Source organism: Gymnoscopelus braueri (genome assembly GCF_963280865.1).
Source record: "Gymnoscopelus braueri genome assembly, chromosome: 8".
Classification (NCBI taxonomy): domain Eukaryota; kingdom Metazoa; phylum Chordata; class Actinopteri; order Myctophiformes; family Myctophidae; genus Gymnoscopelus; species Gymnoscopelus braueri.
The window spans coordinates 35,379,912-35,402,707 of NC_137609.1; the positions used below are offsets into that span (position 1 = coordinate 35,379,912).

General features: G+C 44.9%; 1 protein-coding gene across 1 annotated transcript; it reads right to left on the reverse strand.

The window, feature by feature from the left end:
- Positions 1 to 3,339: 3,339 nt before the first annotated feature.
- On the reverse strand, positions 3,340 to 7,274 carry LOC308090459 (uncharacterized protein). The gene is made up of 2 exons (XM_080435655.1): positions 6,179 to 7,274; positions 3,340 to 5,458 (listed from the first exon to the last, which is right to left on the reverse strand). The coding sequence occupies exons 1-2, from the start codon at positions 6,615 to 6,617 to the stop codon at positions 3,630 to 3,632; spliced, it is 2,268 nt and encodes a 755-aa protein (XP_080291781.1). The 5' UTR covers positions 6,618 to 7,274; the 3' UTR covers positions 3,340 to 3,629.
- Positions 7,275 to 22,796: the final 15,522 nt, after the last annotated feature.

Here is a 22,796-nt window from a genome sequence, read left to right on the forward strand (position 1 = left end):
CCGTAATTGTTGCTGCGCACTTGCGCAGCCTCAGACCATGTGCGTAGTTTAGTTGTCGTTAGTTTCGTTTCTATCGGACTTCTGGGAAATTTCGCGGGAGGATATGACGTCTTTCGCAGGTGTTTCGCCCAGGCGGACAGGGTTTTGAGGTTAGATTTAGGCATTATTTCTGTGAGGTTAGGTTTAAGGCAGGGCGGCCAACATTGGACTGGGCCGGGAGTAGATGTAATTTCCTGTGTTCTGATGAATTTTTGTGAGTTTGATACTTTTATCAGGCTTGCTAGCCAGTGGAAAATGAAGGGTACAAATTCATCCATTAAAACGCAAAATGTGGTTCTACAGAAATCGATTTGATGACTGAAGCAATTAAAGACCCATCTTTAACAATAACCATTCATTAGTTACTTAAAAGTGAATATCTCTATATAGCATGCACTGACCAGGGTCTGGGGGTCCTCCCCCAGAAACTTTTTTAACATAGTAGGCCTAGATGTAATTTCCTGTGTTCTGGTGAATTTGTGGAGTTTGATACCAATTCAAGGAGAAATGACAATCCAGGAGTCCTCAAGGAGATGTGGTCGAAATCAAGGAGACAGACTCCTGCAGGATCCAGGAGGGTTGGCACTGGCAGCCCTGGTTAAGGTTAGGGTTAGGCATAGTGTTTGTGAGGTTAGGTTTAGGGTTAGTGTTAGGGTCAGGCATAGTGTTTGTGAGGTTAGGCAATGGGTTAGGCATAGTGTTTGTGAGGTTAGGCATAGTGTTTGTGAGGTTAGGCATAGTGTTTGTGAGGTTAGGTTTAGGGTTGGTGTTAGGGTTAGGCATAGTGTTTGTGAGGTTAGGCATAGTGTTAGGGTTAGGCATAGTGTTTGTGAGGTTAGGTTACTGTTTAAGCGCAATCAAGGCGAAACACCAAGGAAAGAGGGAGTCCCAAATTTAGCACAGTTCGAACAGACCCTGTAATGACCAGAGGTGTCGCCAAAGACTACAACAATGAAATTTGCACAGACTATAAGAGGAATTGATTGCAATCGAGAGGGAAATCAGGGAATAATAGCTTATGGTAACACAAGTACTAGGTAACACAAGTGCTGGGTTATTTATTTGTTGACAATGGTGCCTCTTAGGCCACAGGTCAACATACACGTCTTTACACATTATGTTTATTTTATTGAAAGGGTTAAAAGTATGAAGGATTTGAAGAGATCGAATCAAACAACACGCCTACTTTTTCTTCTACAGGCAGCTTCTGCAGTCAGATCTCCGTCTGTTTCTTAGAAAATATATTCAATGGTCATCCTCTTTCTCTTTGTTTGTGGAAAAATCCCAGGAGGGTTGAGGGGGCCGTTTGAGGTGTGAGGGTTGGTTGGCTGTGGTATACCATGCAGTGAAGGGAAGGGAAACCTACGCCGAATCGCCCATGGGTGTCTGACTGTCTGTGTGTTTAGTGGTTTACTGAGAACATTGGTTTATTTATTAATCAAATGGACTCATCTGACACCACTTTGTGGTGCGTTTAAAATGAGATGGAATGACAACAATAACCTTTTACTCCCTCCACTCTAACGCATTTCATATGTTTAATGCGCTAACGCAGGGGTCTTAAAAAAAAATTAGGCCAAGGTCCCCTTAGCTGAGAGAGAGATGAAGCAGGGACCCCCACTACATATACTATATACGTATAATTGTGTTGCAGATTAAACGTATTCACAGATTTCATAGATAGCTTCATAGACTTGGTTGACAGCACTATCATCATCAGTGTTGTGTAAATTAATGTTTGTTTGTTATATTTCTATTAATATCTGTACTTGGTCTATTCTTTTTCCCCTAAACAACAAATAATGTCCAGAAAATCGCCGATCTACAAGCTTACAACACGTGCAGCGCAACATGTTGTAAGCTTGTAGATCTATTTCCTCCCAAGGGATACTAGGGTTCAAGTAGCTCTATTACACAAAGATTTGGTGGCCCCCCTGTAGTAATTCTGAGGACCCTGGGTCCCGGACCCCATGTTGAAGACCCATGCGCTAACATTCTTCCAGAACAAGATGCCCCCACCCCTTTCGGAAAGAATCCCCCCCTTTTCACCAGTGGTGGAAAAAGTACTCAATTTTCTTTCTTTAAGTAAAAGTATCAATACTGTGATGTAGAAGTACTCTGTTATAGTATAAAAGTCCGGAATTCAAAATGTAATTTGTAAAAGTATGAAAGTATTGGTATCAAAATGTACTTAAAGTACCAAAAGTAGAAAGCACTCATTATGCAGAATGTCCCATTTCACAACTTTTCAAATGTATGAAATGTATCCATTTTTGTTTTGAAAATAGCAGATCTACAAGCTCACAATGCGTCGCATCACGACGCATTATGAGCTTGTAGATCGGCTATTTTCAAATGGCTGAAATGTATATAGGGCTGAAGTGGGTAATGCATGTTTTGTAATAATAATCAATCTACAAAGTAACTAGTAACTAAAGTTTTCAAATAATTGTAGTGGAGTAAAAGTACAATATTTGAGTTGAAGTAAAGGTACTGAAAATTGGAAACACTAAAGTAAAAGTACCTCAAAATTGTACTTAAGTATAGTAGGAAATGTACTTACTTTACACCACTGCTTTTCACAAATTTTTAAATAAAGTTAACGCACCCCTGCTTTTGAGGCCCAATCCAGGCATGCATCTTATTATCAAGGTTGAGAGACCACCACCCCCACCCCCACCCCGCCCAGCAGATCTCCCCTCACTACCTTCACCTCTTGCCATGCAGTTTTCTTTTCTTGGCCACACTTCCACATTTTTGTATGTTTCATATTTTAGACCACACATCTTCCTGCCAAACCATGAGGAATATGACACCAGGGTTCTTCTCACTGAGGTAAAACAACACGTACGTACAGTATGCTAATACAGTTCTTTGTTACTGTCCAACGTAGCGGTTGTAACTCATTGTTGGCTCGTCCAGCTCCCTCCCGCTCTCCCTCTTACGACCCTCAGCGTTGCACAAAGCAGCCCAAATTGAGGAAGATGAGAGACATTTAGTTTTCCAATTAGAAATCAGCCCTATTTTCATGTGGCTCATGTGTTGCTCCAGTCCCTCACATCCCACCATTGAGTGTTTATATACACACACACACACACACACACACACACACACACACACACACACACACACACACACACACACACACACACACACACACACACACACACACACACACACACACACACACACACACACACACACACACACACACACACACTCGCTCCCTGTACCCATATTCTGGTTATCATTTATTGCGCCACAGTTGTATAAATCCCTATCAATCACACAACATTTCTTCAATTTATTGATTTTTATTGAAATCTAAACACATGGAGTGTATTATTTACAGGGGTTTTGTGCAACAAAAACGTAAAAAAAAAAAAAAGAATTGCAGACCTATAAAGTTATCCAAGTGTCTGAATCAGCCAACAGTATATCCAATGGTAGTTTTACAACTGCTCCTCTGCCACTAAGGACATTTAAACAGACATCATGAGTGTTCCACACAAAGTATTGTGCGCGCATGTGTTTGTGAGTGTGTGTGAGAGGATTTATTTATTTACTGTGTGTTTGTTTATTTTAAGGGTTCATGCTCGGGGCTTGCTGTCCCTCCCCTCAGGGGGAGTGGCGGGGAGCATCCAGCGGTAGCAGTTTGAGAAGCTCTTGCTCTTGTCCACAGCACAGCTGGTGCAGTAGACGATGCCGAGAGCTAGCATCACTACGATGAACACGCACAGAGGCACCAGCAAGGCCACCAGCAGCCAGCTCTTGTCGTGCTTTCGCTTGCCTGCGGTTGACCCAGCCCCTTCACCAGTAATGTCCTCTGTACCCGCCTCCCCAGCCTCCGCAGCCCTGGCTACAGTCTCAGTGCCTGACCCGGATGCGTTTGCGGTCTCGGTTTCAGCCCTTGTGCCCACCTTTGTGCCTGCTCTGCCCCCCACCTCTCTGGAGCCTACCTTAAACTCAGCCTCGTTGTCTAATTGGTTGCTGTCGTACCGTGTCGGGGGCGTGATCGTGTAATGCCGCTTGGGGGAGAGGGCATCCCATTGATTTAGATGATCGTCTGACCCATGAGGTGGAGGCAGATCAGTGGTTAGCTCATCTGGGGGCTGTGTCAGCCATTCAGAGTCAAAGTCAGGGTCAACTTCAAAGCTAGGGTCAGGGGTAAATGAGGTGGACCAGGGGAGGTCGTGGTTTGGGTTGGAGTCTGAGTTCGGGTGAGAGTACGGGTCATGGTTAGGGTGTAAGTCGACGTTAGGGTTACGGCCGGTGTCAAAAGGGTCAGGGGTCAGAGTGGAGTACTCTTCATCCTCAGGGGAGGGCTCACAGGAGAGTCCGTCTGGCTGCGGGTCATATCCGGTGTCACAATAACACTGGTAGCCTCCCATGAAGTTGAGGCAATGCTGCTGGCAGGGTGAATCACCAGTGCACTCGTCGACATCCACGCACTCCCCTCCGCTGCCCCGCTCGTAGCCAGGGATGCACAGGCACGCGAAGGACCCCACCGTGTTTTCACATGGGCCCTCGCAGCTGCCCTCGTCGAGGCACTCATCCACGTCCACGCACTCGCCCTCATCGTCGGGCTGGTACCCAGCGTGGCAGGCGCAGTGGAAGGTTCCTGGTGTGTTGACGCAGTGCTGTGGGCACGGCTGCTGGCGGCACTCGTCCACATCAGAACAGCCGCGCCCGTCCGGACCCACCTGGTAGCCGGGGGGGCAGGTGCAGCGGACGCCCCGAGGCGTCTCCACGCAGTCGTACGCGCACCCCGCTGCCACACAGGCCGGGCTGATGCGGGGCTGGTCGGTGGATCCGGAGGTGTCGGATTGAGACATGTCAGGGGCTTCGGTTTGGCTGAGGGGGTCGGGCTTACAGCTGTACCTGTCCTCGTCCAAAATGAAGCCCTCGGAACAGTAGCAGTAGTAGTCTGTGTCTGTACTCTGGCAATGCTGCTCACACCCGTGGTCAGTGCCACACCAGTCTTGGCTTTCAAGGTCGAGATCGGCTGAACAGAGGGGCCCGTCTCTGGACCAGCCCACTGTCCCGTCGTCCCTCTCCATGCACAGGACAGTCTCCTCGGTAGGAGCTTCGAGATCAGAATCAACCGCGGGGCAGGGCATGGCGGCTACAGACCCGAAAGGAATGTGTGTCAACAAGGTGCTGACTAGGTGAAAGGGGGTGGTATATATGGCTGGTCCTCCGCCCTCGTCGTCCAAGGTGTGACACATTCCTTTGTAGTTGTACTGGCAAACGTAGCCATCCAACGCCAGCCCACATGAGCCATCCAGCCACCGGAAATTATCAGTGCTCTCGCGGGTGCTCTCGGAGGTGAGCACCGTCATGGCCACACAGCGAAGAGCGGCACAAGCCCCCGGGGCCTCATCACGGAGCCAGTTAGTGTACTGCCCATCCTGGTCTCCTGTTAGACAACGAAAAAACAAGGTCACAGATCAACAGCAAGACCACCATCCATCTCTCTCACTCCTCACTCACTTTCCTTCACTGCTTCTGTTTTAAGTGTTTCACTAGGACTGAGGGGCGTATGAGGTATGAGTCATAATAGTGTATGCCTATAACCAGTATTGAGTTAGGATTGCTAATGACTAAATCAGAGCTGAGGTTTGCAGTTAGGTCGGGGACGAGATTGAATTTCCTCCTGTCTCGCCTGTGGTCCTACTGTCCCTGTCAATGCAAGGGGTTAATGCGTTAACCATGCATTCAGTGCTGACCCCTGGAGGTTGACCTGGGTGATGGCCAAAGTCTGGTAGAGAGGTTAAAGTAACAATCCATCAAGCTATTGCAGCATGGCACCTCCTGTTGAAACAGTATTACCCTACTACTGGATTGATTCATATTTACATATTTTTTAGAAGATTCTTCTTTTTAAAAACCTTGAAGAAAAAAATTATATAAAAGTTTAATAAAAAGGACATCTCTGAGTCAATCTTTTCAAGAATTAATTAATCCCAGTTAATAAAATCTAAGTTTACCGGTTAGTCAATTATCATTTTGTCTAGATTTGGCCCCCCATTAGGCATTCACAATTTCAGACCATCACCAGGATTTTCATCAGCAGCTTTCCCTGTCTGTTCTAATTTTTAAGTTATCGGCATCAAAGGTCAAAGAGGAAATACTGTACCTGTGACCCAGACGAATCCCCGCAGCGGCCGGGTGGCAGAGCACTGGCGTGGCATTCGGTGAAGTCCAATCCAGAGGCGAAGACGAACCCTGCTCCCCTGCGGCTCAACGGACGACAGCAGCTCGTGGACCACGCCCGCCGCTTCGTCGTCGTGCACCGTGGCCAGGGTCCCGCCACGCTCGCGACAGCTGCGGCCGGCCTCCCTGAAGGTTCTCTTCTGGATGAAGACGGCGTAGCATCCCTCCGGGTGGCAGATCACGTCCCGCTCGGCCAGATGAGACTTCCCCGCCGACTGGACGCCCTCCGTCTCCCCCAGCCTCTGGCCGTGGCTTCCAGGGGCCACGCAAACAGACAGCAGCCACAGCACACACAGGAGACTCATACTGCTACTGCTGCAGCTGCGATTACTAAATATCCTTCTCATCCTCCTCCAAGACATGAGGAATGAACTAAAACAACATCCAAATGAAACTTCTGCCTTGTCCTAATAAACCAAACCCAAGGCTAATTATGGTTGACTCTAGCAAAAGCCCTAAACCCTGAGGCAATCAACAAAACTAAAACAAATCCAAAAGGCAACCAACCAGCTCTCAATAAATAAACAACAATTTCCTGACCTCAACAAAACTTTATGTACTAGGCCTACATCTAATGGAAACAAATCCAAACTCAACAGTCATTTACCTTAATTATCTGTATGCAGTCCATAACACAAGATTAGTAGCCCTACAGTGTGGTATGAATTTACATCCATTCATCAGCTCATCAACTAAAACCTTGGGGAAGCTGAAAAAGCCACTGTGTCAACACTGCTTCAACAGATTGCAGACCTCAGCACAATGCAACTGGAAAAGCAGGAGAGAAACCAGTGCAATCCTGCAGAATTTTGTCTTAAGTCCAGTTGAGTCCAGTTGAAGTCCATCAAAGTACGAGTATAAGACCCATTGAAGTCTCCTAAGGGTCCAAAGCAGTTTCAGAGGTCATTGCAGTCCAGTCCAGTAAGGGTCTCTTGTATCCACTCCAGTTGCAGAATCCCCTCTCTCCCCTTAATTCTGGTCTTGCCTCTGGACTCTCTTGCATCTGCAGTATTGCCTGCCTGAATCTCAGAAGGAAAGAAAGAAAAAGCGAGAGAGAGAGAGAGAGAGAGAAAGACAAAAATAGGGGGAGGGAGAAATGAGGGGGGGGGGGGTGCTACGTAAAGGAAAAAGGATTGTGTGTTTTTAGAAGTGGGGGCTGGTAGTGTGTGTGTGTGTGTGTGTGTGTGTGTGTGTGTGTGTGTGTGTGTGTGTGTGTGTGTGTGTGTGTGTGTGTGTGTGTGTGTGTGTGTGTGTGTGGGGAGGAGGTTTGAGGGGTGATGTGGGTTGGGGGGGTGCAGCAGAATTGAAAACCCTAGGAGAGTTATGAAAACCATACGGCACCACTCTGTCCCCACTATTTCGCCTATACGTGCATGCGCATACATGCACATAGGCGCACACGCCGCACAGAGAGACACACATATATACGACATAGAGCACTGCAGGCTGCACAGCATCCACAGGAATGGAAAGAGTTTGTCAGCCTAGTCAGTGGCCCTGTGAGAAGCAAAGATTCTCCCCCATTCTCCTGCATGCTCTCTCTCTCTCTCTCTCTCTCTCTCTCTCTCTCTCTCTCTCTCTCTCTCTCTCTCTCTCTCTCTCTCCCCCCACTCACTCCCTCTTTCCATCTGAGTTCTCTCTCTCTATCAAGTCCATACCATCAGTCCAGCAAGTCTGTATATGGTCCAATGGAAACATTTGACTGTGGAATAAGAATACCTGTCCAAGTGCATGTGAGTGTGTGTGTGTGTGTGTGTGTGTGTGTGTGTGTGTGTGTGTGTGTGTGTGTGTGTGTGTGTGTGTGTGTGTGTGTGTGTGTGTGTGTGTGTGTGTGTGTGTGCGCGCGTGTGTGTGTGTGTGTGTGTGTGTGTGTGTGTGTGTGTGTGCACGTGCGTGCGCGTGCGTGCGCGTGCGTGCGTGCATGCATGCGTGCGTGCGTGGTTTGTGTGTGTGTGTGTGGTTGGTGTGTATTTCTACTAGTGCTCAGGGGCATCTGGAGGAGAGGAAACAGGAAATGCCAGATGTGCATCAGCCTGACCTCTCAACCCAATGACTGGGGAGCAAGATCTGGGAGATGGTGGGTCCCCCTTCCACCGTCACATTTCAACCCTTCTACCGTCCCTCGTCCAATGTCCCCCTTTAACGGTCCCCCATCCCTCTTCCATCGTCCCCCTTCCACCATCCACCGTCTCCCTTCCCCTGTCCACCGTCCACTGTCCTCCTTCCACCATCCAACGTCCTATAGGTCACCTACCCCATTCCCCGTTCCACTGTCCACTGTCCATCGTCCCCCTTCTCTCATCCATGTCCACCGTCCACCATCCCCTGTCCCCCTTCCACTGTCCCCCATTCCCCCCATCCCCGTCACAGACCATTCACAACCAATGCTGGATCATTGGTCCATCACAATGAGAGTTTGGATTTCACAGCGGAAACAAATCTGATATTCCACCTGGTGTCTGCTAACTGTGCATATTCAGAGTCCACAGAACATAAAATGTAGCCACTAGCGGAGCCTCCTGGGGTATGAACTCATCAGGGAATACTGTAGATTTAAGACTGTCGAGGGCAAAGACTTCGGCGGGTGTCCATAAATCACGGCATGCGGCACGTGAGCAGGCTGAAACCCTGATTTGTTTAACCACTTAAACCCTATATACTTTGTTGACCGGGGCCCCCAGGGCTCTATCCTTCCCCCGGTGATTTTCTTCCTCTACACAAAATGTCTATGCTGAAGTTCACAACGCATCACAATGCACCACGTAGTGAGCTTGTAGATTGGCTATTTTTGCCAAATGTTTACCCATTTTCACCAAATGTTTGCGTATTATGGCATGCCCAGAATAGGGACGCTAGGGTCCACGTGGTCAACAATCCAAATAATGTCTGGGTAAGTGAAGGAAATACATGATCAGACAATGTGTTTCGAATGAAGATTTAATTGAGCCTGCCCTGTACAATAATTGACCACCATCAAGCAACGTATAGGAACTAGAAAAACTCTGCATGCCTCAAATTCATACAATACAAAATTCAATGTTGTACACAGTGTGTCAAAGTATATTAATTGGTTCGTTACAAACAAAAAGGAAAAACTAGCATGATGCATCAACACTTCAGGGAGGATGGATGGGGTTTGTGCCGATGGGATCCTTTGTTGTGGGTGATATAGCCTAAAAAGTTACAACTTTGACCTGTTATTATAATAGTTTCATAGTGTGGTAATTTGCGTTGTGTATTTAGGCTACAAATTAGGGTTGGGGGAGGGTGTACTCCTTTTGTGTAACCTTGCTCCTTTGTTGAAATACACCCAATTTCCCTGTTGAACTGCAGATATTTTTCAAGCGCTAAACTGGATAACCATGTGTTTCTCTTATGACCATGATGAGGTGAACAAAAGGTTTGTTGTTCAAACCCAGCCTGTGGCAGAATACCTCCTGTGAGATGCCTGTCAGTGGCCAAGCGACTACTCTGGTTACACAAATTCCTCAGATATATATTAAGCATACCGAACATGTTGGCCAATTAATCTAAGGTAATCTTTTAACCACTTAAACCCTATTTCATACTTCATTGTACAACGAAAATAGTAATAATAGCGAAAATAGCCTATCTACAAGGTCACAGCACGTCACATTGTTGTGAAATTGTACATCTCCTATTTTAGCAATTTTTGGCAATTGTTGAAAATGTGTGTCTATAATGCCATTTCCAAAATAGGGGCACCATGTTTAAAGTGGTTAAAGGAACTCTGATTGGGGATAACTACCATTATCACGTGATCACACAGAGGGGGAGTGCATGGCTGTTGGCCTCGATTATATCATTATAATGTTTTATAACAAGGGGATCAAATAGAATGTTCCTCAGACATTCTACCCCATAATGATTTAAAGATGGACAATGGGTGAAACACGTTCACTCAAGTTCAGCCATTTGTTGATTGAATGATACAATGGAAAAGTCATGTATTTTGCGTATTTGCACCCGGGTCAATTTGTTCGCCGCCTGTGTTCTGTCAGTACACATGTAGATGAGTCCGCTGGCTGTGGCGTGTTGACTTTGGCAGACGCAGTATATACAGTCTAACTATTCCGCGGTCGTTTCCCGTTATGTAACAGCCGCCACCACTAGCGTTCCAGCTGCGTCTAGCTGCCTGCAGCGCGTCGGGTCGGAACTAAGAGAGAACAAACACAAAACCTCAGGATCCCAGAGATCCCAAAGAACCATTAGGTCCGCTGGGGATTGTTCCCCATCCTCCTCCACCACTGGCTCTCCATCGTTCATCCCCCCTCTTTTTCTCCCTCTACCTTATTTTGTCTCTGTCCGCCCCACCACCCCTCTCCCACTCTTCCGTCCTCCCTATTTATTTATTATCCCCTCATTTCCCCTCTCCTCTCCTCTCATCCCCTATTTCCCTCTCCCCCCTTCCTCCCCTTCCTCCTGCTCTCTCCCCAACCTCCCAATCTCCGGTGCTCGCACCGTCTCCCCTCCTTTTTCTTCTCCGTCTCGATCTTTTGTATTTTTATGTATTGAGGCTTTAAGGAGTCAGCAATCTCTCAATTTTTCTCTCCTTCCCCCCAGACACCAGCATTTTCTCCGACTTCTACCTCCCTCTCTCTCTCTTTCATTCTGTCTGTTTATTCTATCATCCTGCCCCATTGACCCCTCCTGCACCGCTTCAGACAGCCACGCCCCCCCCGGAGACGAATTCCAGAACTGTAATTGATAGAACAGACAAGAGTTTCTCTATTCCTTATTCGGTGCACACAGTTCCCTCATTTTTCACCGTTCTAGCTCCCAATCACACGGGCAGACCTATATGTGAACAAGACCTACATCTGGATAACATAACTAGCATCTATCTAAATAGGTGACAGGTACTGATACAGTGCAATACGGAGTACTAGGGGATGAGGTGGAGTCTGAAGAGCTGAATTTTCAGACTGTAGCAGAAGATGGGGAATGAGTCTGCAGTCCTGACTGACAGAGGGAGGTCATTTCAAACCTGTGATGGAACAGGCAGATCTCTTGATTTTATGTTTACCACGGTCCATGTCCCAGCTTGACGGATCATATCCTACCTTCCGCCTTTGTGACTCCTAGCCACTGGCCATGTAGCCGATGGGACTAACTAATATCTTGGCATTTCTTCTTGCCTCTGAGAGGACCTATCCTGCCAGAATCTCACACCATGCTCCTTAACTCCAAACCCAACTCTTCTATTTATCGTTAGCACACATGTCTAATCGAACTCTATTTATTCAGCATAGTCCTCCATAGTATTCATGGACCATGGTCTCGACCTGCACACGCCTGCAAGGGCTACACAGCGAGGTTTAGAAAAGCCATGTGGATGAGTCATGTGTCATGTGTTTAATTGAGTTCACAAGCGCCATGGTTTCATTCTGTCCCACTGCTTTGATGTATGCATCTAAACAGTTTATCCCCTCCCTGGCCAAATGAAGCCCAGTCCCGCCTCGGGTCCCACGGTCACCCGGGACTTCCACATTGCTATCAAGGAAACTAGATTGCTTTTGGCCCAGCTGTATACGGTCAGCTGTGTTGACCGTATACAGAGTGTCGTGCAGGGTGAGTCTGCAGGCCTATCGAAGCGTTTGGTTTAGTGTGGAGTGTCTCATCTATCGCTAATACAGTGGGACATGGCAGCTGGTCAGACTTCCCAACCACTGGTGTCTGGTGTCGCAGACACATGCACACACGCACACACGCACGCACACACACACACACACACGCACACACACACACTGAAGCAATTAGCTGCGGCCTTGTGGTCAAATAATGGAGGGAGGGCATTCCTGGTGATTTCGCTGGAGTGGAGGAAAAAGACGATACTTTTATCCACTTCTGCAATGACTTCCATATGTTTCATCTTTCCATAGCATACATAAATGGCCTTCATCCACGCCCACACTGTCAACAAACACATCTCACCCCAAACATCTGAAATGAGTAGGGTCTGTCAAATTCTAGAATGCAGAAAGAAATAATGACATTTTAAGAAACTACAAATCCTAATATACGGAATGCAGTGACAATTGCTACCAGGGCCATAAATGAAAAGGCAAAAATAGTTTACAGGCCACTGCTGAGTAAAGTTCATGCCAGAAATGTGTAGAATGTCAGGCATCTGAAGTTGTTAACGTTAGCTATTACATATTTGCAGGCAGTACCAGAGGAATTGATATGATTTGCCCATGTTGTACTGTGGATGCTGTGTTGAGGCCAGCTTGTGACATACTGGCTGAAAATAAAACGAAGAGTCTAAAAGCCCCACTAGCGCCTAAAGGCTTTGCTGCCCCTTTCACCCAGTCCAAAGTGGTTTGAACCGACCAACATTGTCATTATCTTCCAGGGACCATGAATGCACTCAGCAAGTTCATGGCAATTCGGTCATTCGATTTTGAGATATCTTATACATTTTGGTCTACTCATAGCACTAGAACTAGAAGAAATGTTCATGTGGTCCCAAACTCAGTAGGATTCTCTTACTTTACTCAATTACTGTTCTAAGTACATTTTTAGGTACATTTACTTTACTTGAGTTAATACTTTATACTCTCAGGGGCAAATATTGTACTTTTTACTCCACTATAATTATTTGACAGCTTTACTTAGTTACTTTGCAGATTCAGATTATTATTACAAAACATGCATTAACCATTTAAGCCCTAGCTATTTTCTACTTGGCTATCCTAAATATAGATATACCATTAGACCCAAAAGTGTATATTATTGGGAGGGGTTGGCAAATAAACAGGTGGTTTACATTTTGCATATTCTTTTGCTGGTAGCAACACAAAATGATCACCCTATCCTGGCTGCGACCACTACCACCTACAATTAATCAATAGCATGAGAGGTTGTTGAGAGTGTACTATGGGAAATAAATGACTGCTAAGCTCCAGATGAAGTATGACGTGTTTAAAACAAATTGGGCTGGGTAATAGGTTATCTTTTTGTTGTTGTTGTTTGTTTTGATTTTGGTTTATTTGCTGACAAAAGATGACTCTTTAAGATTTCACTGATGCAGAAAGGCAAATAAACAAAAAAAATGCCGATCTAGTTCACAACATGTCACAACATGTCGCATCGCGAATCGCTGTGAGCTTGTAGATCAGCTATTTTAGTACTGTTTCTTTGGTACTGTATGTATATTTTGATGCCAATACTTTTGTACTTTTACTCAAGTCCTGTTTTGAATGTAAGCCTTTTACTTGAAACAGAGTATTCTTACTATATTACGGTATTGCTACTTTTCCAAAAGTAGTATTCTTCCACCACTGTCCTGTGGTGACTAGAGGAAATGCCATGCATGGGGTCACCAAAAGCAGTATGGTTCATTCTCTGCAGAGCCAGACAGTAGTTTTTGTGGTATATTATTGGAGACCATATTATTGGACAGACTAATGGATGTATAGACCGACATTGCGAATCTCAATGCTCTTGAGAGACATAATATGACTGTCAGTTGAAATGACAGCGAGCAACGTTAGTTATCGGCTATGTTCACGTGTTATCAACATTTCTGAGCATTACAGAACTGGAAGCAACAAGGCAGCACAAAGCCTTGACCTATTTATCAATGTTTGAGGCAGACATGACGTCCAAGATGTCTGCTGGCTCTGGAGTTTAAAGCAGATATCATGGACACACACAAACCTTTGAAGATTCAGTTGAAAACTGTTTATATTTTTAGGTTCAGGAAGGAAAGTGCAGAGAACGAGAGAGAAGGAGAGGGAGAGAGTCGAAGGAGGATAATTCCTGACAGATTATTCCTTTACCAGATGATATGCTCAGTTTTTCCATAGATCATGGCCATGAGCACGCACGGCCGCATGCACACATGCACGCACACATGCACGCACACATGCACACGCACGCACACATGCACACACACACACACACACACACACACACACTCACACACACACAGCTTTTCTGAAGGGGAAGATATGACTGTACTGTATCTGAGAGGACCTACAAAGGACTGTGAGTGCATTGTGTGTCTATGTGTGTACACATAGACACACACATAGCATATGTGTGCGAGTTTGTGTAGGCGCGCACGTGTGTGTGTGTGAGTGTGTGTGTGTGTGTGTGTGTGTGTGTGTGTGTGTGTGTGTGTGTGTGTGTGTGTGTGTGTGTGTGTGTGTGTGTGTGTGTGTGTGTACGTGAGTGAGTGTGCGTGTGTGCGTGCGGTTTCCAGTGCATTTATGACCTCTGGCTATGTGAGATGTGTGTGTATGTGTGTGTGTGTGTGTGTGTGTGTGTGTGCGTGTGCGTGTGCGTGTGCGTGTGCGCGTGTGTGTGTGTGTGTGTGTGCGTGCGCGCGCGTGTGTGTGTGTGTGTGTGCGTGTGTTTCTGTCTGTGACTGTGCACGTGATGGTAAATGCATTAACAGTAGTAGGAGCTCCGGGAAGGAGTGTTGGACCACATGAAAGTGCAGGAGTATCCACAGCCAGAGCCACACTGACAGACAGACTGCCCTCGTGCTCCGGCAGGGCTCAGGAGATAGAAGCCTCCCCATACATGTCAGACACCTCCTCACTCCACCAATACCTCTCACAGCTCTCTGCTCCTTCTTGCACTGGACCCCCACTTCCTCCTCACCCCCGCTCCGCTCCGTTATGAATTATGAAACCAGTTATGGTTATGGGTTCATGCCAATAAACTGTCTGCCCCTCAACAAAGAAAGACACAGCACTCTGAAACGGGTGAGTGCTGCCTCAGCAGATAAAGCAATCTTATTCCCCGACCCAAACTCTGCTGCCAAACAGCCCCAAAATGAAAATGCCAGACTCTGATTCTCCCATTCTCTCTGTTCTTTCTTTTTGAGTGGTGCTAGCCACTCCAAGGAGTGACTTTGTCCTGGTGTGTGTGTGTGTGTCTGTCTGTGTGTCCGTCCGTCCGTATGAGCACGGCCTCTCTGTATGTTTGAGGACAGCCTCAACAGCTGCGGCTGATTGCAACACAAAGATGCAACCAGTTACACTAATTATACACACACACGCACACGCACACTTACACACAACACACACTTTTGAGTAAAAATACTTAAAATGAGTAAAAATACTTAAAATGAGTAAAAATACTTAAAATGAGTAAAAATACTTAAATATTAGTAAAGACATTTTAAAGTTCCTAAACTGAGTAAAAAAATACTTAAAATGAGTAAAAATACTTAAAATGAGTAAAAATACTTAAAAGATGTTAAAATGAGTAAAAACACGTAAAAATCAGTAAAAACATTTTAAAGTACTTAAAATGAGTAAAAATACTTTGAAGTCATCAAAGTCTGTAAAAAGTAACTAACGAAATGAACTCATGAAAGGCACCACTCTCTTCACACTGGGTGTGATTTTTTTCTTCATCACCCATTCTCTCTCCATCTATCCCCTCACATCTCATTGGTCTCCGTTGTGAGCCAGTTGTAGTCTGAATTGCTGATCGGAAGGTTGTGGGATTGTATGTCGGGACCAGCTGTGGAAATCTGAACAGGGGAATAATAAGCCTACCCTCTTTCCTTCCTCAACGATGGTGTGTACTTTGGGAAAAATAACTGGACATTGATTTAAGTGATGACGTGGTAGTTGAATACATGGGAAACACAATCAACAACCACTAACTCCCTGACCTGGAGAGACTTTTGTTGGAAAAAACAGATCCGCCTCTTTATCACTCCCAAACAGTGAGTCTAAACAAACTGGAAACCAACTGGACTGCTGGAGACAATGTGGAGATACCATGGTTGATCATGCACATGTCTTTTGGTCTTGTCCTGTATTCAACCTTGAATGTAGATTGTTAATCAACCTTTTCTCCAGGGACTATTTTCAACTAGGCTACCGAACGCAACAATGTTTGAAAAAAAGAAAAAGAAAAGAAAGAAAATAAAATAAAAACACCATGAAATTATATTTAGTGTGTTGGACTAGGTATCTCCAGCAGATTTCAAGTCAGTGCGATTTCGTTTTCCGATTGTACCATGCTGAAATGAACTGAATCCAACGGCTTCCTTGAAAAGCAAACAAACAATGGTATGCTTTGGAAAATGGTCAGCAGTATACTGTGAGTCGCAGTCAGTGGGCTAAACATGCCAGCCCACCACTATGGTCCGGTATATGGCTCAGTGACCACAAGCTGCAGACTGGGTGCACTATATCCTCCCATTCCAGACATGGTTGTTGTATTAGTTAAAAGAACCTGTGCCAGTTTGTACCCTCACTGTCACAACATTGTTCAGCCGTGAGAACCTCCAACTTGTCTGGCCTAGTGGAAGAAGTGGTTGTCATTGCCCTTTAGAGAGGCTGTCCTCACCTCCCACTGATCGGGAGGATAAATCCCAGCTATGACATTGTTTCATGTTTTTGCATTTAGTGCCTTTCACGGTAAGCGATTCAGTGTGGTTTCAATTGGCTCGGTGGATACGCATTGTCTTGGTTTCTGGTACAGTAATGGAATCAGTCTCACACTAGGCCTCTAGGCCTGCCAGCCGCCCATCCTGCTCACAGGAGGTTTGCTGGCATCGTATTATTATATTCCATCGCAGCTGTTCGAGTGACAACGGATAACATAATTGGTATATATATGCATGCTGGCCAGCCGTGTTGCGTGATTGGAAGCAGGTGTTTCATGGACTGCTCAATGTCTGTCATCTCAGCCGCAAAACCCTTGACTCCTCTTCACCTCCAGCCCTAACCTCAACTCTGCCCCTGTACCATCTCCACTCACCCTGAATGACCCTGCACCCTCTCTGCCTGCAGCCTCCCTCTCTCTCTCTCTCTCTCTCTCTCCATTCCTTACCTTCTCCTCCCCGATCGCCCTAACCTCAACTCTGCTACTCCACATTCTCCAAGGGCCCTGGAGACACACTAACGCCTCTCGGCTCACCTCTCCTCTCTCCTGCTCCCCTCCTCCTCCTTCTCTCTCCCCTAACGGCCCCCTCCTCTCTCCCTCCTTTCGCTTCTCTACTCTCTCTGTTTGAGTAGTCACACAATCTCTAGTCTAGTCTATTCACAGTTTTGGCTCTGATTCCCTCCCCACTGCCGTTGACCCGTGCTGATTCTCTCACTTTGCTTCACTGTCCCCTGTTTCCACATCTTTGGTTTGTGTGTTTATACTGTGACTCTGTCTGTAATCCGTCTCTTCTGCTACTTTGTCTGTCTGCACATTTTCTGTAAAGTACACCTCTGAATTCGTGTCTCTACCGTTTCACTCTCCTCCTTTCCTTCACATCCCCCCCTCTTTCTGCTTCCCCCAAACCCCAACCTCTCTCTCTCTCTCTCTCTCTCTCTCTCTCTCTCTCTCTCTCTCTCTCTCTCTCTCTCTCAGCCAGGGAGAGTTGTACCGGAGTTGGATTTCAATACAGCAGGAAATATTTTCCGCCATGCAGGAAATGTCTGCTACAAAGAGAAACTGTTAGAATGAATCTTTCTTCTCTTGTACACGCAAGCAAATTAAGGCGAAGACATAATGGCTGCACGCGTGCGCGCACACACACACACACACACACACACACACACACACACACACACACACACACACACACACACACACACACACACACACACACACACACACACACACACACACACAGGAGTACAGGCACAGAAATATTTTTTATGTGATGCCACAACAATAAACCCACAGTAAAAAGACGCAATTATGTGTGGGAGTGCAATTCTATTCCCCTTCAATCCATGGTGGCCCAGAACTCATGCCACCATGTGTTGGTCATTCTCTCTCTCTCTCTCTCTCTCTCTCTCTCTCTCTCTCCCTCCCTCCCTCTCCCTCTCTCTCTCACACACACAGTCTGTTGTCCTTTCTCTCACTTCAGTCTCTCTGCAGCAGTTATGTGGAATCGGTTACCTCAACTGCAAGCTCCATTGTTGAAAAAACGTGTGTTTATATAGCGTTTTGTCCAAAGCGCATTACATTTTCCCATTCACATACACACACCAACGGCATAGGAAACCATGCAAGGCACCATTCTTCTCACAAGCAGTTAGGGGTTATAAGTGTCTTGCTCAAGGACACTTCAACAGTAACACAGGGGGAGCCGGGGATCAAACCGCAGCTGGACCCAACCATTAATAGATGTTTTTTGTTTTTGTTTCGCCATTTTAGTTGTCTAGTACGTTGAAATTGTATGTTATTCTGTACTGTATGCCTCTGCTACACCCCCCCCCACCCCCCTCATCCCACCCCAAACACATATGGTACTCAGTTTACACACACATTTGCACTCAAAGGACCGCAATGGAAATATTGTAGGTTCTTGAGTTGTATCCTTTTGACAGATATGTACAAATATATGTTCACGTCTATGAATTTTTGCCTATAAAAACATCCATCAATCAAAACCTCACTCCCTTCAGTTCTCTCTGTGTCTTTTCTCTCTGTATTTTTGCCTCCCTCTCTCTACCTCCCCTTGTCTCCCCCGGATGTGTGTGTGTGTGGGGTAGGGGCTTCAACTTTATACTCTCTTGTCATTATCTTCTTGTTTATCCAATCAATCACGTCTTGCAGGAATTCAGTCTGTGCCAGCGGGGTGGGTGGTGACTTTGACCCTTTGGAATCTCTCTTTCTCAGCCGCTTCTGCTTCTGATACCTTCTCTCTCTCCCTCCTTAACTCCCTCTCTTACCTCGTTCTCTCTCTCTACCTCCCTCCCTCGTTCTCTCTCCCCTCTCCCCTCTGTCTCTTTCTCTCCCTCTATCTGTCTGTCTGTCTGTCTGCCTGTCTCTCAACTCTCTCTCTCCCTCTCTCTCTCTGTAGCATTTGGACATGAGTTTAATTGGGAGCCAGGTCACAGACAGGCCTATAGCGCCATAAAACGATGGGTTCTGTGGGTGGGAAGACCAGCGCCAAAACGGCAGCGCCCCTGTGAGGTAGGAGAAGAGCAATGCAGGGCACTGAGGGTGAATGGCCCAATGTAGAACCAACCACATGACTGACGGACAGGGAGAAGTTTCATATGTTTTGTACAATTGTTCATTACTCTATTTTCATGTGTTTTACGGATACCTTAACGAGTAATAATGGTCTACAAACTGAGCCAAATAATGATGTGCTGAACTCTTCACCACTTGTGTGTCAAATGTTAAGAAAACACCTTCACTTAAAGACTATTATCCATGATCTCTACCAACAAGATATTTTGATATTGTCACTTGACAGTGGGGACAAGATATGACCATTAGATCCCAGGCTCCATGTTGTTTGATGAGCTGAAAACCATCTCCACAGTTAAATCTTTTGTGTTGATTTAACTCAGAGCATACAAATTGAGGCGTGGGAGTTTAGGAAGCGTGTCAACTCTGCGACTTTGAGGTCATCTTTGTTTGTCAAAGATCACCGAAATCAGTGGCTCTCAACCTATTCTGGATCAGGGCCCACTTGAAAATCTCTTAAGTGTTCACGGCCCACCCATCTGACCACTTAACACGGCAGCCCTTCCATTCGGCTGTCGTGTTAAGTGGTCAGATGCCGTTTTCAGTGCATGTTAATTTTAATGATAATTTTTTTTTAAGATTTTAAAGGGAAAGTGACATTTAAAAATAAATTACATTAAAGTTACATTATCATTAAAATCTTAAGAGTTTTGCCAATTACTTGGGGACCCACTTGCAGTATCCTCACGGCCCACCCAGTGGTTGAGAACCACCGACTTAAATCTTAGGTCGGCCACAGGTCAGCCACTCCCAGTGTCACTACTTACAGAGCACCCTGCTGGTGAGTGGTCCATGCTGGTTCTCAATCCTGCTATCAGATGGAGTCCATCTGATCCCAGATGAAAATGATACTGGTCTTATGAAGTGGAACCTGAGAATGTCTGTGAACAATGATATGAAGTCAGACATAATGTGGAGAATGTTCTGACTTCATTTACATTCTAGATCAGTGGTTCTCAAACTTTTTCATGTCAAGGACCCCCAAAATGATATGTAATTGGCCGCGGACCCCCATCTCAAAATATTTAGTTCCAGGGACCCCCAGAAGCAAAGATTTGAGTCAAAAAATGTTCTCTTTAAAAATATATATATTCAAAGATTTGCACAACTTTTCACGATTTTTCTAAAACAGCAGATCTACAAACTCGCTATGAGCTTGTAGATCTGCTATTTTTGAATAGCCACACACACACAAACAAACAAACAGTAGATTAGAGCTACTGCTCAAAATGAACACTAGGCCTACATTGAGCTCTGCAGCCATTTTCCCATACCTGTCATTTTACTTCAATGATGTTTTCCAAAGTTTGGGAAGAGGGTTTGAGCTCTTACATTGATTTGAACATAATAGATATTCATGGTTTAATTATTCAATTATATTTAATATAGCTGTAGGCTTCGATTAATTGAATACACATGGACCAATGGAAACAAGCCATAGTGCTTTCTTGGGTTTAATCCTTTTTAGCATCCCTTTGTATAGAACTGTAGGCCTACTGTCTGGGCTTCTTTTGCAAACTGATAAATAAAGTATTCAATCAATCAATTCGATCAATCAAACAAACAAACAAACAAACAATCAAAGGCTGTGCAATCATAGAGTTATATAATCGTGTGCAGTAGTAAATTGGCGTCAATATCCCATAGACCGGAGGAACGGTTGTGCTGTGATTGGATAGTTGGTTGTCACGTCACCCAAATAGCCAATAGAGCGACTGACCACTCACGCCCACTAGAGATCCACCCACCACACTGTGTGCGCTCACTGATTGACAACTCAAACGTGTCAACGTCCTCAAAGAATCAGGTAATTAACCCGTGTTTATATAAACTAGAGGATTGTTAAAACATCTACAGTTGAATTAAAGCGACTCTCTCACAGCAAATGGGTTTAATTACAGCTAAATGTTGGTTGGAAAAAAGACTAAAGGATTCAGTAACTTGTTTTGGCCTCACTTGTGAGGAGGAAGGGCCCCGCTCCGCTCCCCAGCCCCTCCGAGGTGGAAAGACTGGTGATGCGAGGTTACCAGCCCCTCGTAAAGACCATGATCTGAAGTTCTGAACGTAAAAAGATACGCCAATAATACATTATGAACTCTAAAGTGTGACGTGATCTAAATACGCACGCATTGATGTGTCATGTGTTATCCATTTTAAACATAAAAGTCGATTCAAAACGGGACAAAGGCCTAAACTTAAAGATAGTCCAGACAGCTGCTTGCTATCATGTGATTTACACACCAGATACTGGAGCCTCATTTACAGTGGTGGAAAAAAAGTACTCACATTTTTTACTTAAGTATAAGTATCAATACTGCATTGTAGAAATACTCTGTTACAAGTAAAAGTCCGGAATTCAAGATTTACTTGAGTAAAAGTACAAAAGTAATCGTGTCAAAATGTACTTAAAAGTACCAAAAGTAAAAGTAATTATGCAGAATGTCCCATTTCCCAAGTTTTCAAATGTATAAAAATCTTTTGAAAATAGCAAATCTACAAGCTCAAAAAAGTTTTCACATCATTGTAGTGGAGTAAAAGTACAATACTTTCCTCACAGGTGTAGTGGAGTAGAAGTAAAAGTATTGAAAATTGGAAATACTCCACCAAAGCAAAAATACCTCAAAATTGTACTCAAGTACAGTACTTGAGTAAATGTACAAATGTCTTCACTGGTTATTTTTGGTGAGCATAAACTGAAGCATCAAGGTGTGCAATTGAGCCACGAAATGCCAGACTTTTCATTTGCATACTGTCTGTATGTGTTAAAAAACTTTACAGGCAAGTGAAAAGGCTTGAGATAAGAAGAATCAGTCTCCCCTTCACCTTCTATGATAGCCTTGTATCAAGACTGTATCATAGATGTACTTAGAGTACACTGTATCGAGTCTGACTTTTACTTAAATACGCAAATGTCAAAATCGATCAAATACAATACATCTATGATAGTCTTTCTTGATCCAAGCTTCTATGATGAATATCATGAATATGGATGACAAGTTGTCATACATATTCATGATATTCATCATAGAAGTCAAGTCATTGACAACATGTTGATCAATAATGACTACCACCCAACAGGGAGATAATAAGTTACCTTTCATGACCGTCTCTTGAGAAATAAATTAAGTTTCCAGATGTATGTTATTGTTTACTTCTCATATTATGCTTTGTACAATTATTTTAGATCATAGATGTATGCTGCTCTCCACAGATACTACCGAGTAGCCTATGTTGTTTAGACATATGTTAACGTCTACCTGTGTGACATAATATTACATGCAGAGACTGAGACAGACAGAATATAATAGTTTGGCATCACTTTTAGGGGCTTTACTTAGAACATTAAACACTGGAAACAGTAGGAAGTTTAGTTTAACAGGGAAAGCAACAGAGAGAGAGACAGGAGATGCTTCTTGTGAATAATTTTCCTTTACAATGTTCAGTATCTGGATATTTTTCATATAAGAATATTTGTCATGTGGGAGAAGTGAATATAATGCCCAGCTCTAGTTTCCAGGACTGGAGTTGATGCTAGGCCTGTCACAATTATTACATAATCGTTTAAT

Excerpts from the sequence above, each read along its gene's own strand:
- LOC308090459 (XM_080435655.1), bottom strand. The coding sequence starts at position 6,617 with ATGTCTTGGAGGAGGATGAGAAGGATATTTAGTAATCGCAGCTGCAGC. Across the intron at positions 5,459-6,178 it reads GGGATTCGTCTGGGTCACAG|GAGACCAGGATGGGCAGTAC; the intron begins GTACAGTATTTC and ends GTTGTCTAACAG.